The sequence below is a fragment of the Mycteria americana genome, chromosome 3, assembly GCF_035582795.1.
Source record: "Mycteria americana isolate JAX WOST 10 ecotype Jacksonville Zoo and Gardens chromosome 3, USCA_MyAme_1.0, whole genome shotgun sequence".
Classification (NCBI taxonomy): domain Eukaryota; kingdom Metazoa; phylum Chordata; class Aves; order Ciconiiformes; family Ciconiidae; genus Mycteria; species Mycteria americana.
In genome coordinates this window covers 75,691,939-75,707,885 of record NC_134367.1, presented here as the reverse complement: position 1 = coordinate 75,707,885, position 15,947 = coordinate 75,691,939, and the positions used below count along the sequence as shown (strand labels likewise).

At 39.3% G+C, this 15,947-nt stretch overlaps 1 protein-coding gene across 1 annotated transcript in view; it reads left to right on the top strand.

The window, feature by feature from the left end:
• UTRN (utrophin) overlaps positions 1-15,947 on the top strand; it is a 394,273-nt gene that overhangs the window by 172,040 nt on the left and 206,286 nt on the right. The window contains exon 52 of the mRNA XM_075499063.1: positions 548-737. Coding sequence (XP_075355178.1) covers positions 548-737 — 190 coding nt within the window. The remainder of the gene's footprint in view (positions 1-547; positions 738-15,947) is intronic.

Here is a 15,947-nt window from a genome sequence, read left to right as displayed (position 1 = left end):
TATTATTCTGTTTGTTTGAGTGATAGTGTCAAAAGTCTTGTCTTTTAGCAGAGAGAACCAAGTATTTGACTTTTCATCCCTCAGCACTTTCTCTTACAAATTTAGGGAAATGGTTCTGCTCACTGTAAAAGAGGGGAAAAAAAATTCCCCCAAAGCCTCAGTGCTCCTACTCCATATGATTTTTGTTGATGAGGAAAAGCATTCACACTTTTCATATATTGGAATAACACTTCTACCATTTGGGGTAGTATAAGTCCGTGATGGTAATACTCAAAAAGGAAAAGCTAGGTTTTTAATTAATAACTTTGTTTCTTCCACATGCCTTTTTAAAAAGGGCTGTGACATATATAACCAATTCAGAATGTCTGTGGGTAGCTGTAGATATAATAACCAGAGAAACAGTGATATAAATAATGATAAAAGAAGCTGTGACAGATGTATAGTTTCTTAATAGAAATAACTTTCAGATTCCTTTTAGTAGTTTCATTATGAGGTATGTAATGCTGTATGTTATAGTGGAATATTCTGACGCTTGTCTTGTTTTCAGAGCTGTTGATAGGCAGAATTTCTTGGAAACAGAGGTGAAGACAGTACAGGCCTCGCACAAGGATCTGGAGAGCTTCCTCAAGTGGCTTCAGGAGGCAGAGACGACAGTTAATGTTCTAGCAGATGCATCCCAGCGTGAGAACACTGCTCAGGACAGTGCCTGCATAAGGGAACTAAGAAAGCAGATGCAGGTGAGAAACTAAATAATGCTGCTGTTATTCATGCTTTTTCTCAATGGCAAATATTGTAAAGTAAAGCTATCTACTTTTCTTTATCTACTATCTACTAAAGCTAGAATGGGGAAACCTGCAGCCTATTGGTACGTGTTTAAAAAACAGTATTTTAGAAAAGTCAGGTGTGTGAAGGAAGCAGATTTTTCTTCCTAAGGTTTGAAATACATATTTTGTGGACATCTGCAGCACTGAGGCCTCTTAAATGACCTTGGAGGGTGACTGTATTCAGGAATTGTATTAAACCTTGGAGGGTGACTGTATACAGGATGCTTGATTAATCCAAGTTATGTTGTGTGACTGTCCAACCAAACAATTTAATCTACTTCCCTCCAAGTAAAGCCCTCCTGGGCTGCACTATCTCCTATCCCTGCCTGCTGCCTTCCTCCTGCTTTTCCAGCAGTCCAAGAAGTCATTGTGCTTGGATCACCTCTTCTCCCTTTCCTGCTGCCCAGCAGCTCCCCAGCTGGCCTTCCTTCCTGTACAGGCCACCGACTGGAAACCTGAGAAATAACTGAGCAGGAGACTAACTGACACCACTTACAGTCCTTTTTAGTATATGGACACCCTAGCTTGTCTGAAATCTAGAAGGGAGATCCCTTCTCCCTGTCTAAAAAGCACGAGCTAGCTGAGTACCACATTGTCTGGCTGTTCCTGCCTTTGCATATCTCATACATCTCCTTTGGGGAGGTAGGAGGGAGAGAGGAACTGCGTTCAGTCTGCATTAAGGCTACAGTGTATTGAGGGAAAACAGGAGGAAAGGGTGTGGAGACCTGACAGCTCTTTTAAAAATTAATACCTTTGGGTCTGTGGCAGCAAAAGGTTGAACATCACTGGCTAAAAGCATTTTGTGTTTTTATGATATATGAATTTCCTTTGTCCTGTTTACCTGATGTGAATGCTGTTCATGTGTCACCTTTCTCCTGAATGTTTTAATATATTTTTTCCTTCAATTAGATCGTGTCATTTAGCAGTTACTTTGATGTGCACAGAACTGGGTGACTAGATCAGTTATTGAGTCCTGCACTCTGGGTTTGGAATAATGCTGTCTGTGGCCTAAGTTCATGGGGTTTGAACAGCTTATAATGAAAAAAAGTGCTGTTTTCAATAGTGCTGTTAATCTGAACATATCTACATTGAATTTAAATGAAACAAGACAGTTTAAAGTATCTGATAGCAAGCTGCTCACTGTAATCGTAAGGAAGAGAACAATATATTGTGGAAGCTTGTGTCTGTTGAAGGTGACGTCGCTCACCAGTGTTTGTACGATTCTGGTCAGTCAGGTAGCTCATCTGTAGAGATGTGGCTCTTTGTGAAATGCTGAGACTAGTCTCTAATGTCATACCTAGAAGTTAATATTATACTTTCTATTGGCAAAACCCCCCAAACAACCAGTGTAGCGGAGGTGGAAGAGCTAAAATGGGGCCACAGGAAGCTAACAACATGAGGCAGTGCTGTGTGTAAATAGACTTATTTCTGCATTGCCTTGCATTCTGTGTAGTCAATCACACCTAGATAAAGCTGTTATTTCACAGTTTGCTTGTTGGCTCTATGCAGCTGTGAATCACCTTGGTCATGGAAGATTGTTCGCCCTCCTTCACTGTGCTGCATGCAGTCTGCTTAAAATTGCCAGAGTTGGGCTGTGTGAGGGGAGAACTACTGGGCAAGACTGCCTGCTGTGTGGAGAAGGTCTATAACCGGCTCTTGACCATGCCTATTACCTGGCTTGTAACCATTGAGAAGGCAGATGTAGGTGCTTGGGCATGGCCTCCTCTTGTTCAGCATCCCATTACCTGATATTCTCCATCTTTTGCTTGTGACTGTATGCTTCTATGCACTGTGCACATGGAGCATAATCACTTAACTTACCCGTGACTTTACATCATATTGTGAGCTTTTTTCAACTACCAAAGGAAGTAGAGCATGTCAGAGTATCATAGTGTAATGGCTTCCAAAATGAACTTTTTCCCCTACCATCTTTAAAACTCACTTTAAATATAACTGAAGACATTTATATCATGACACTGGCAAACACTCCAAAATCAACGTTTCTGTTTTCAAATATTTGTTGAAATGAACTTTTGAAAACAAAATGAAACTCTAACATCTTGCTGTACCTTAAGAAATCAAGCCCTCTCCCTTGCAAGTTCTTAAGCTTAAAATCTGATTAAACAAAGATCACTTCCTGTTCTTCTCCTGTTGAGTGATATAAAATAAAAATGTTCTTCTCTTTGTGCTTTGAATATGTGAAGAATATTTCTTCGAAATGGTTATAAGAAGAATGCAGAGCTTGTGACTTTCTCCGCTCTGTGTGAAGACGCCTCTGCCCCCAAGGCCTGTGCATTGAGTGAAACTTTACTATGAGTTTAAGGTGTGATAAATTCTAGGTGAAATATGTGCTGAACATAGACAAAACATGGTGAAGTTGTTGTTATAAGTCATGCATTTTCAAACTAAGATCATCTGTTAAACTGGCATCTGTGTGCATGGGAGGACTATCCTCCATTTTGGGGTGAACTCGTTTGGCTGCTGCTCAAGCCACTCTACAGTGGAACCAGTGATCTGGACACTGTTGAAGCCTTGTTTTGCCTTCCTTTGCGACATCTGTGGCTAGCAACAGTACTATGCAAATAATGCAAACTTTGAGTGCAGTAACGATTTCTTTTTGAAAAGGAGGAAATTCGTAATTATAGCACCAGTCTTTTTAATTCATTCTCTCAGTATCTAAATGTTGCAGAAGACTTTCCTTTCAGGTTCATGCTGAAACACTCCAGTCTGTGCAAAATATTTAGCAGCCCCTTGAAAGAGGTTAAAATCTAATTTGAAGCAAGATGCAGAAAATGAGCTAGGAAATAGTAAGAAGTAATACCAGGTCAATGTGTGTGAAGTCCTTTGCCTATAGATGTAAAGGTGTTCAAAATAATTTGAAAGTTTTGTTTTATTATAAATTAAAATCAACATGACTAGTGGTGGGCTCTTTGTTTGTTTCACTGCTTGATACTAACTTGTGTATTAGCTGGGAAGGAAAAAAGCAGAACTGAAAGAAGGCGGCAGGTGTGGACCGTGGGTTCTGTCTTACACAGAAGAGGTTGAGCTGTTGCACAGTTATTTCTGAATGCCTCAGTTTTTTTGGACTTGTACTGCTTCATAGGTTTCCTCAAAAGATGTTCGGTAACAGCATATCAGCTAATGATGATAGGCTAGAGCTGGTAGGTTAGAGGAACAGACTTGTGGTGGGAGAGAAGAGTAGATATAAGCCAGGAGCAATGGAGTACAGGGGAATGGTTCAAATGAGTAGTGGAGATGAGGAAAGAAGGTGAGTCTGGCAAGGTGGAGAATACAGGTGGTAAGATTTCTATAGACAGAGTGGAACGAAGGCTCTATTTCCTCAAAATGATGATGTCATTGGTGCTGGACAGATCAGGAGCAAAACAGAGTACAGGTAAAAGGGGTTTGCCTGAGGACTGGTAGAAATACTGATTCAGTTCTAAAAATAAGGATGAAAAGGTTGTGTTAGCAGAATTGGATGGGAAGAGTTTTTAAATGTCCTGTATGAAGAACCTGTACCTGGCATTCATCCCCTCAGATGGAAAGTGCCCGAGAAGAGGCAAACTAGTGTATAATGCACTGGCATCTAAGCTACGCATTATCTAGGATCATATGAACTTGTCATGCTACCTGTAGTCGGTGCCTCCATACTGTGCTGATTGATGTGCTTGAAATGTGTGTGTACCTGTTCATGTGGCAATATGCCCATTAAATAATACGATTACTTGTAATGGTGTCTACCACCTACTGTGTTGATAACGGCCTCTCTGAACCTTTGCTGCAGCAGCCACTCTAACACAGTTTAAGTAGATTCATCATAGCACCTTTGGAAGTAATAAGGAATAGCTGTACTGCATTGGGAGTGCCTCGCTGGTAGCAAAACAATTCCATGCTCTTGAACGTCCTACTGCCATCCTTAGATGGCTTAAATAATTCTGCTTTGTCATGGGAAAAACATCTAAATAATGTTAGCTCTTTGGATTCAAAGATGGCTAGAAAAAGGGGTGATGGCACAACTGTACGCTTTTAATTTGTCAAACCACTATTCTTTCTTGTCCTAATAAGTCATTCAGGAAAAGATTTTTAATAGGAAACGGCTCCTGAAAAACATTCCTACTTTCTGGCGCAAGTGAGAATCCTTTGAGATCCCTTTGACTAAATTAGCTTTAAGAGAGTTTTCATAGCAGAGAGGCTTAAGCCCTGCGGTTTTTCCTTTTGTATTGGGTAATCTAGTTTTGAGAAGCGCCTGTGTGATTTATTAGCCTTTAACGTATGGCTGATATAATTAGGGCAGGTATCCCTCTGCTCCTTGCTCAAGATTTATAACACAGTCTGTTATTCACTCACTCTACAGCTCTGCCAGAGCTGCGTTTAGTCTGAGAGCGAGAGCATCCTTTCCCAGAGTGAGGGAGCAAATGCTCAGTCTGCTGATAGAAAGCAGCTACTAGGGGAGAACAACTGTTGTGATACACTGGAGCCGTCTTCCTGAAGGAATTCCTTTTTTGTTCCTGCAGCTTTCAGGCTTATATTAATAACCTTTCCTGGCTATTTAGTGCACTCCTGAACGGTGGCAGACGCTCGGCTGCTTAACAACTTCATTTACCCTCTGCACAAGCAGAGCTGAGCAGTACTGGTTAGAAGAATCTGTGAAGGCTGTTATTTTTTTTTTGCATTTGTTTTGTGGGGTTATTTTGGGAGAGGAACTTATGCTATATCAACCTCCTTTGCCTTTGAAACATATAAAGCCTGTGGCTCTCAAAAGCAGTCCTGGAAGAGAGCATGCTCAGAAAGCTGGCAAATCATTGTCCAGTGACCGGGAGGAAATGATAGTTGCTCTTCATTTATAATGCAAATTCTGAGGTGTCTTCAGAAGTGTGGCAAACTTAAAATGATGGCTGTGGTGAGAACGTCTCTGCAGAAAGTTGTGGTGTTGTTGCATCGTTTACAGAGGATGGCAGTTTCTTCTCCCCGTTACCAGAAGCTTTGTAAGGTAAGAAATGTAAGCCCTAAATCTTGAGAGTGTCTAATGCTAACTCTGTTGTCTTTCTGAGCTAAAAAGAAAAGAAAATAAGACTGAGATGTGTCAAAAGTATCTGGGCTATCTAGTGTGTTTTTAAAGCCTGCCAACCTCTCATGTGCATGTTTTGTTAAAGAATGCAATACAAAAAAAGCCCTGTGCTTGTCAGCGATAATTTTTTTTTTTTTAAAAGTGCTCTCTTTCCTGCCATTTAAGTGTCCGCAAGGAAACTGTTAATGTTCATTGATCTTTTATAAAATACTACCACATCTCATTTTCCAGAGGAGTTTGTTAATTCTTGGTAAATGTGGTACCTTAACTCCTGGGTACCCATTATGTAGAATAACTGTGTTCTTCCATGCCCAGTGTTTTTGCTTTTGAGCTTTATGAAACTTTTAATTAGGAATGAGTTCAGCAGACTAATATGCAGCCGTGAAATTTTGACTTCACCTGTCTGTATTTATAGAGTTCTTTCAGAGATAAAAAATAAGGAAAAGTTGGAGGAAAAGCATGTTGACATGGGCCACCACTCATATTGGTATTTTTTGCTGTTACCTGTTTTGGTGGCTGACTGTTTCTGCTTCCACTGAGACTGTGTTTACTTTTTTTTTTTTTGCACAGGTTCAGTAGTTCAGAACTTTAATACTCTGCTAATGATCTAAGCTACCTAGTAAAAATCATTTTTTTAAGTAGGTTGATCACTCACCAGATTAAAATTAAAAAAAAAAAAAAAAAAAAAATCAAACCGGTCTGTAAAGTCCACAAGTTAATACTGCTGCGGTGTTGGTGCCTGTGTGGAATGGTCATACTGTGGTGTATTATTGGACTTTATATAAGGATTCTGCTTTGTAACTTTGGAAAAATATAAAATTGGAGAGGTCTTCAGCTGTATACTGACATAACCTTACAGAAATTCTATTTGGCTGCCTTTGAACTTGTTTTTTTTATTCTTGCTGCTGTGATACTTTAAAACTGCCTGTGTGTTTTGGTGAAACTATGCCTGAATTTTGCATACAAGATGTGCGAAAACCATAGTGCATGACCAGGTCTTGTTCTGATGATAAAGCAAAGCCACTAACTTGTCATACTTGCTTCAATCTGAAATGTGTTTTCTATTATGAGCAGTACAAAAATGACATCAAATAAAAGAGATCCCACCTGTATAGTAGAGTTTGGAAGTAAGGAAAGGGTATAATGCGGTATTTGGTTCATAACAGTGAAGCTTGTGGAGGAAGTTCTGGCATGTGGGGAAAATCACACTGTTTTCAAATGGGTGTTTCAGTGTGCTTCTGTTTACAAAGCTGTACTAAGAGGTGTAGCTTCATTATGAAGAATGATAGACAGTAGTTTGTGTATGTACAAGCTATTTTAACAAGCATGCCTCAGTTGTTCTTGTCTTTATCAATTCTATCATTAAAGAGCCCTGTTTACTTTTGTGAATAAGGCAAATCTTTTTTCATTAATGTAAAGACATGGTTTTTAATTGTCTTTGCGTAAACGCTAGGAAATTGAAAGTGCTTTAAAACCTATTTAGTCACATTTTTGTGTATAAGCTTGTTTGTAACAATGTTTGTCAAACAAGAACTATTTATTGACTCTTGCAGTAATGATTATTTGCTAATTAGCCCAAGAGCCTAGTAAACGGTTGGATACTTAATTTGTTGAGTTTAAATCTACCCAAGGGGTAGTAAAAAATCTTCTCAAAGGCTATTATTAAAATATATTTTCTGATTGAGAATCCATGCAGTGATAGCCTTGGGAATTTTTGTGTAGCTTAAAATTACACATTGTATGTTTTCCTGTTTGTTAAAAAGTCATGCGGCTTAGTTTTTTCAGATGTCTGTGCTTAGTTTACTGAAAGTAGAATTGTTGGTCTGCCTGTAGAGTTAAATCAGACACTGATTGAGGAAAAAAGAATGGTTTTCAATCCCAGTCACTTCCAGCAGGTGTCAATGTAAGGCAATGATATATGGGAGTCTGGTGATGGAAATGTTAATACTTAGATGAGAAAATGGTATGGAAATTACAAATTAAAAGCAACTATGACAGCATGCCAGGAAGGATTTCTTGTAGTGCTCTATATCCTTCTCTCTTCGGAATTTCACAAGTTTTTACATGTCTTGTGAACTCTGCAGATACACTAATGTAGTTCAGTTCTGCTGAAGAGCAGTTATTTACTATAGAGTATATGAATTACTGCATTGTGTATAGGGTAGTTGCTTCATGAACTAGCATCTAAATGTTTCATATGAAGTGTCCTCTGAAGCATAACAGAGTGCCAATGGAATAAACATTTTAAAAAGTGCCAATGAAATACTTAAGACAAATTCTTGAAGTTAGTGTTTGTCTGTTTTAAACTGCACTGTTTGTAAGATAATAAACAAGGCTTTATTATTGAACTGTACTGGGGAAAGTCATAATTGTTTCTCTTAGTAGCAGCTTTGTGTAATAGTAATGCTCAGCATTCATAGTCTTCATTTTGCAAATTTCTTAAAAGCAGAAAAAAAAATAAACACTTTGGTAACATATTACAGCATTGCTGAAAAACAGGAAATCCAAGGTTTAAGGTAATTCTTCCTTTGCTGCTTTTTCTTTCACTAATTCCTTTGTACCAAGGTGAGTTTTGTCAGATGTAACTTTTCACTAGAATTGCTATTTGACTCTTTTACACTGAAATTAGTGGCATACCAGAGCAAAATGTGTACACTTAGCATTGTGTTGTCAGGACAATGTGCAATAAGTTTTGCTTTATTGTTGTTAGCAGCTTTGTTTCATAACTTTTTTGTAACATTTTGACGCTGAAAGTGAGCAACCAGAAAAATGTTTTGTGGGGGCTGTCATCTGCTCTGTGTTCTTGCTAATATGTGATTGTTCCTTAAAGAATGTCTTCTATTAGGTATATCCAACTAGCTCAGACAAGAATTTATTTAGATTTTTATTGGGAACATCAAAAATTATGGTAAGGTACAAATCGATAGATCTCTTCTGAGAGACCAGAACTACAATATTACTTATGAAAATGAAGTAGAAAATTGGGAAGCTTTCTCTAACTTCCCTGACAGAAGTGAAAGAATAGTGTGTCTCTGTCAGACAGGTAAATGATTACCATGAAGTATGTATCCTGCTTGTGGAGCTTGACCGTGGTATTTTTGAAACACATTGCTACCATTCAGGGACTGGAGCATTCATCCACTGGAGGACAGACTGAGGAACATGGCTAGTAGCTGAGAGAGTATTTTCTCATTTCTTTTGTGATGACTTCTTGAGAAGAACCCTCTTTAAAAATAAATAAATAAATAATCAACCCCCTTCATATAAAATACTTGAAATCTCAAACCTGATCCAACATGAGTCTTCACTCTTGAAGTGATACATGGTAACTTAAGTGAGTTCCTGACTTGCTCAGCTGTGAGGAGAAATGATGCATCAGAAACTTGTATCTTGTGGTTCTTTTTTATGAATACATAACTTAAAATGCAATTCTCTCATTTTCTGCTGTTTCTTTTTTTTTTTTAATGGCTAGTGTTAAATTTATAAAACCACAGGAAGTTAAAAGCACAGTGAATGCTGGGGTCAGCCAAAATCCTCTTTTGCTGTGACACTGGTGATTGCATTCCAGAGGACACTTACATTATGTTCAGTTTTGACAGTAGCAGTAAAGGCTCTGTTCCTATGAAATTTTGAAAAAATGTGAAGGTCATGGGGGGTAGGGCAAAAGTGTGAACAGCTGTGTTGAGAAATGGGTAGGTTAATCCTGGTTCCAATGAATTCAACAAAGATGAATTTTCTAATGTTTATGTGACTTCAAAGTGATTTAGAAAATAAATCATTGGGACTTGATCACATTCAAGTATGAAATATAGGTAATCAAGTGTGGATGAAGAGGAGGCATTTCAGCAGTGATGTAGTACATATTTATTGGACGGTAGAAGTGAGAACAAAAGTTAATTTTGGAAGTGTGTCCTGAAGGAGGCTACTGTATTAAGCTAGTTGTTGGTTGGAAAATGAAGCAGTGCCTCTGTCATCAAAAGCATTGCTTTCTTTTCAACGGTTTCTTTTTTTTAGATGAGAAAGTTAAGTCCAGACTGCTCAATATTGTTCTAGTGGTACAAGGGACATTCTAATTAGATCTAGATCTACCATAAAGCCTTATAGAAGGGAGGAGGCCAGAATTAAAGGGATCCTTGGATATAATGGCTGTTATCTACTGAAAGAGAATGAGGCTAAAAGTGCACGGGTGAAAAAAATGGCTATTTTGAAACGGGAGATTTAGTAAATAATATCTAATGATAAGCATCTGATGAGTTTAGGATTTACCTGTTTAGAAAACAACCGAGAAGCGTAAATGGTAACCATCCCACCTCCAAACACCCACACCTTGTTTCTATTGAAAATGACTGTAGAAGAACTGGCATCCGTTGTGATTTTGGGAGATAGTGTATGTGGGGGGGTGGGATGAAACATGACTTGGGTGTATGATAAGCAGAACAGGGTTAACATACAGCTAATGAAGACTTACAGAGCTTAAAGTGCAACAAGGTAGCGGGACGGTGTTTAGTGACTGAAAGGACGAGAAAACTTTATCATTTGGAGAAACATGAATAGGCTAAGAATGCACATAAGTCAATGATCATTTAAAATGAATGAGATGGACATAATTTCTTTTTGGATACAGATTAAAATTTGGAAAGCTGAGAACTGGTGGGAGAATACTTGAAATGATAGGCATCTGGAAGTCTGGGGAGATGAAAATTGATTTGTTACTGACATTTATTATAGAATAATCACAGCAACTACAGAAGCAATGGAAGGCTGAAGGGAGAAAGTTTTTAATGGCTTCAAAAAAATTAGGTAGATGAAGGCTGGAAATGACTATCCAGTAAGTCAAAAGACATGAAAACTAGAAATATGGACAACAAATGAAATTCAACTTGGAAATATAATAGCTATAATGGAGTTTAATTCTCCATTGGTATCAAATTGCACCTTTGTATGCAGTTTATCAGGGACATACGAGGACAGTTAGGGAATTTGGTGTGAAGGCAAGATGTCAGTGGTTAATTGTTAGCATGTTATGGATTGATTCCCTTTGGAATTTTGGAAGGATCTGTTAAAAAAATGAGCAGGATGTTGGAGCAAAATTTTCCTGTTTTGATAAACTAGAGAGATATCAGACCCTGAGAACTCCCATCCTCATCCTGAGGATAGAATAAGCTGGTTCAGGAAGAGAAGAGACTGCCACAGATGCAGAATCTGGTTGTGATTGGAGATGGAGCTGAGAGGAATGGGCAGAATTTCAAGGAGAAACTTGTAGGTTAAGTATTGGGAACACCTCTTGATAGTAAGATTTAGGTGCTCACTAAGTCTTTTTTCCCAAGAACCCATGTGTCCTCAGTCCTTAAAGAAAACGTTTTAGCAAGTCCCCAAGCAACGGTTTAATTTAGGAAGGCGTTTCCAAGCATAAAAGAACAAGAAGGCAATTGTGAAGAGCCAGCATAGATTTTAAGAAGGGTGCCCAACCTGATTGCTTTCTGTGAGAAAGTAGTTGCTATCTCTTTGGATGAAGGGAAAGCAGTAGTGTTTCCTGGTCTTGACTTTAGAAAGACATTTGACACAGTGTCTGGTAGTCAAATTGGGGAAATATGGATAGGATAGATGAGCAAAAAGGTGGGAAGAAAACTGGCTGGACCGCTGGTGTTCCTCAAGGTTTGGGACTGAGACCGGTACTGTTTAGCATTGTTATGCATCCGAACTGTGGGACAGAGTGCACCTGCAGCAGGTTTGTGAATGATATCAGAGTGTGGAGGAACAGTCAATATGTTCACATTCACTGGGGCCTCAAGTGGGAGAGATGGGCTGACAGGAACCCCATAAAGTTTTAAAAAAAAAAAAAACAAACAACCCAACAAAAAGACCCCAAAGCAAATTCTTGCACCTGAGAAGGAATAACCCAATGCATTGGTACAGGCTGTGTGCGCAAGATCGTAGCCATCAGATAGGGAGAAGTGATTATTCCTGTTTGCTTAGCACTCATGAGGTCATGTCTAGAATACCGCGATTGGTTTCAGGCTCCCAGTTTGAGAGATGCTGGGAGACTGGGGAGAGTGCAGTGCTTGGGGGCTGGAGCACATGACATAGGAGTAGAGCTGGAGGGAGCTGGCTTCATTTAATTTGGAGGGAAGAAGGCTCCAGGGGTTTCCAAATGCTGTCACTGCCTACCTGGTGGGTTGTTATTAGAGAAGATGGAGCCAGGCTCTTCTCAGATGTGCCCTGTGAAAGGAAAAGAGGCAGTGGGAACAAGCTGCAGCAGGGGAATTGGCTGTAAGGGCAACAATTCTGCACAGCAAGTGTGGCTGAGCACTGGAGTGGGCTGCCCAAAGAGGCTGTTGTATTTCCATCTCTAGAGGTATTAAGAACTGTAGTGGATAAGGTCCTTAGCAGCCAGACCTAGCTTTGAAATTGGCTCCTGAAATTGGCAGGAGGTTTGACTGTGTGACCTGCAGAAGTCTTCCAACTTGTGATTTTCTGTGATTCTCTGTGCTAGTGCACTATTGGCTTATGAGTGAAGACTAAAATAGTCAAAACTATAGTGCAGCAGTTTTCAGCTGTGACTGTGTTTCCTACTTCCTATCAAAAGGAACTTCACGTTTTTATCCCATGTGAAAAATTCTTACTACTCTGCTGAATTTTGATCTAAATCTGGGCCTGCTATGAGTCTGCTGTACAGCCATAGCACGTGTTCATTTGCGAATCCTTTTGCTGTAGTGTAAATTCAATGGTAACAACGTGGTACAGTTAGGCATTTGGTGCATATCTGAATTTTGTGGCTGTGATGAGAAGGCACTTTAATATAGGGTAAAACTTCCTGTCATCTAACCTGCTCCCCTGCCCCACTTCTGCATTTTCAGATGATGTTTTCAAAGCTCAAAAAGAAGAACATGCGAACATGCCACTAGCCCCTTTCAGAGAAAGGTTGTGCACATCTTGAGGGATGAAGCTGACCTAAATGTAACCATTTTGTTTTGCCATTTGTCTAATTATGATCAGTGCCAAATGAAACTGTATAATAAATGGGTACTTAATTGTTAATCCTTTTTTACAGATGACTGTGCTCTCTAATGCTCTGTTTATGTATCAGGCTTCTCTGGAAATAAAATTGTTTCTCTAAGGTGAGAGAACAAGGAGAAACAAAATGGGAGAGGACACAAAGCTTTGTAAATTTGGTGTTTTTAACTGCTGCACCAGTCATTCCTATTTGCAAGCAGAACGCGGCTTAACAGGATAGGAGATGGGTTCTAGGATATAACTTGTTTTAATAGCATTTCAGTAGTATTTTTGGAAGGGAGAAAAGGGGGAGAGAGGAGATGAGTGAAATATTTCAGGACATGCTTTTAGAATCCTCTTACATTTAAAGGCAAGTCTGATTTTTGAGCTGAAAATACTTTGCTGTTGCAGTGAGAATGAAAATGAATATAAAATATGGGGTAGTTCTATTAAGGCATGAATGTAGGATTAATGGGAAAATTGACTTCCACGAACTTCACGTATTTACAGGAGCTGGATCAATATTTGATATATGAGACCATCTTACTGTAGTATTTTACCACAGTGCTTTTTGATTGCTGCCATTTTTCAGGGAGCAAATTTTTTTCCTCTTTGCCTTAGGGCTCAATTACCCTGCCCAAATTCATGAAGTCCTGAAGCAGTAGGTGCCTACAACAGCATGCTGCTTCACCAGTCCCTGTCCTGAGAACTGACCGTCTTTCTGGTCTTCTGCCTCATGCTGATCATTTGAGCTTATTTTTAAGAAACCTGAACTCACTGTGTAGCTGGGAAAATAGTGCTGTTTGAAGCTGTCCTGTCACTGCTAGTCATCAGGGACTCTGGAAGAGTTCTACCCTCCCTTTTGCCTTCCGCTCTGTTTTTAATCAAGACAAACTGCTATGAGACTTCACGTTCCAAAGTTGCCCTGCAAGCTTCCTATTTCATATGCACCGCTTGCAGACCTGCGTGGCTCTCTGGCTGCCCTGTGACGTTTTCAGGCCGGGCACTCTTGATATACTTTGCTGCAAAGCATTTTACTTTAAAGCAGAAGTAACTTACGCAGTCCCACATAGCTGGGTAATTGAATGTGGGTGGAAGATGTCAGTGGTGTTCCTGATAATTGATGTCCTGTGTTGCACTACGGAAAGCAATTCTTCATAGTCATAGTGGAACTATATTTACTGGTGGTTTCTGGTGTATGGTAAATATGGTAGGTGCTGCAAGTGAAGTAACAAATTGAAATGCTGCTGATGCTGATGCTCCTCAGTTGCTGATGAGCCCTGTATCTATGGGCCCAGTGTTGTGCTAACAGGGGGAGGGCTGGCTTCTCTGCAGTGGTGTTTCAAATTTCTGACCTGAAGGAGAGCATCCTTCCTGGGGAGAGGCAGGGACTTTGGTTTTCAATGCTTGCTCAATTCTTGGCATTGCTGCTGAGACTGCTGACCGATTAGTGCTTAATTGTGCTGGGTTTTGGGATGTGGTCCTAGAACAGTCATCTGGGGTCGCTGCTTTCTGTCACCTGCCATCTTTGGACTCAGTTTGAACTATGCTATTTTTTTTTTTTCTTTTAAGGAGGAATGCATTATTAACCCTGAACTAATCAGTCACCCTTCATGTTTAATTTTGAATGTTCCATATCAAATACTGTAAGTCTCTTGGTTAATACTTTCTTTTATTGTTTGCTACAAAGAGAAGTATTCATTTGCTGCAAGTTCCAACACTGCAAACTAGTTGAAACAAATGTTGTCTTTCTCCTCCTTCTTTCTGTTACTGAAAGCAAATTTTAAACTTCAGAATTTAAATGAAAGTTACCCACTTCTTAATGTTTGGGTTCCCCTGAGATCAGGATGGAGGCACAATAGAAGTTACAGATTACACAAAATATTCCTCCCTCTCCTACCCGCAACTATTTCTTTATTAGCAAGCACGACACTTTCCTCTTTTGGAAGAGGGGGAAAAATGGGGCCAGAAAGAAAAAAGAAAAGCCTTTCAATGGAATTTCACTACTTTGCGATGTGTTTGCATCAGGAGCTAACAGCAGTCCCTCAGCTATTTTCACTGAAATAGCTATATATCTATTTGCAGGCCATTATCTTTCACTTCATATAGCTCAATAGTGCAGTGATAAATTAGCTCTGGAATTTCTTCCCATAGCCCTCAGTAAGAAGAATACAGTCGTAAACAATTCAGCTGTTATCTGTAAGCAGATAATTTAGCCAAATAGCTGGATTGTGGAAGACTCTCTCATCCCTTCTAATGGAGAACCAAAACATTGTTTCCTCTATATAAGGGTACTTCTAAATTAAAATAGGGGAGGTAATTGAGAGGTTTTTTCCTTGAAGAATTTGGATCTGGACATGACCTTCCATAAGCCCTGTCGCTCTTCAAGCTGATGTGATAAGGCCCTTACATAGGCTTGGTTACAGTTGTTTAGAGTTAGAAAACAAGTGGATTCTATGACTCTTGGACTAGGTTTGAAATTTTTTTTAAATGTTCATTTTGTTGAAACCCCCTTTTTGCTAGATGACTTGAGTTCTGTCTTACTGTTGCAGTGATAAACTTCAAGATTTCAGACTGCTCAGGTGCTATGGGATGAGGAGAGCACAGCAGTTTTGTCTGAGAGGAAAGCAAGTGTATTTATTCTCCTTTTTTGCTTTCCAGAGGTGTGGTGACAACCTCTTTCATAAGGATAAACTAGCCCTCTGCCAGTAAAACCTGAATACGCATTTTGCAAGTGTTTCTGATGGTTGTGTGACTGAAATGGGGGTGGTTCTTAGCAAACAGCATTAAAAATACGGGCCTTCTTTGAATTATGGTGCCAATAATTGTTATTTTTTATTGGAAAAGGATGCAAAAAACCCCTACAACCCCATGGATTTTGTGATTGTGGAGAAATCTTTGGAAGTTGTGGTCAGGTTCTGAGGACTAGCAGGCTTTATCCTGTGGAAAAGCCTCCTATTTAAACTATCATTCTATAGTATCTTTGAGTGGAAAAGTCTACAATACGGACTAGCTTTCTATACTTCAGGAGTGCTTTTCCTTTTCAAAAGCAGTCTCATAAA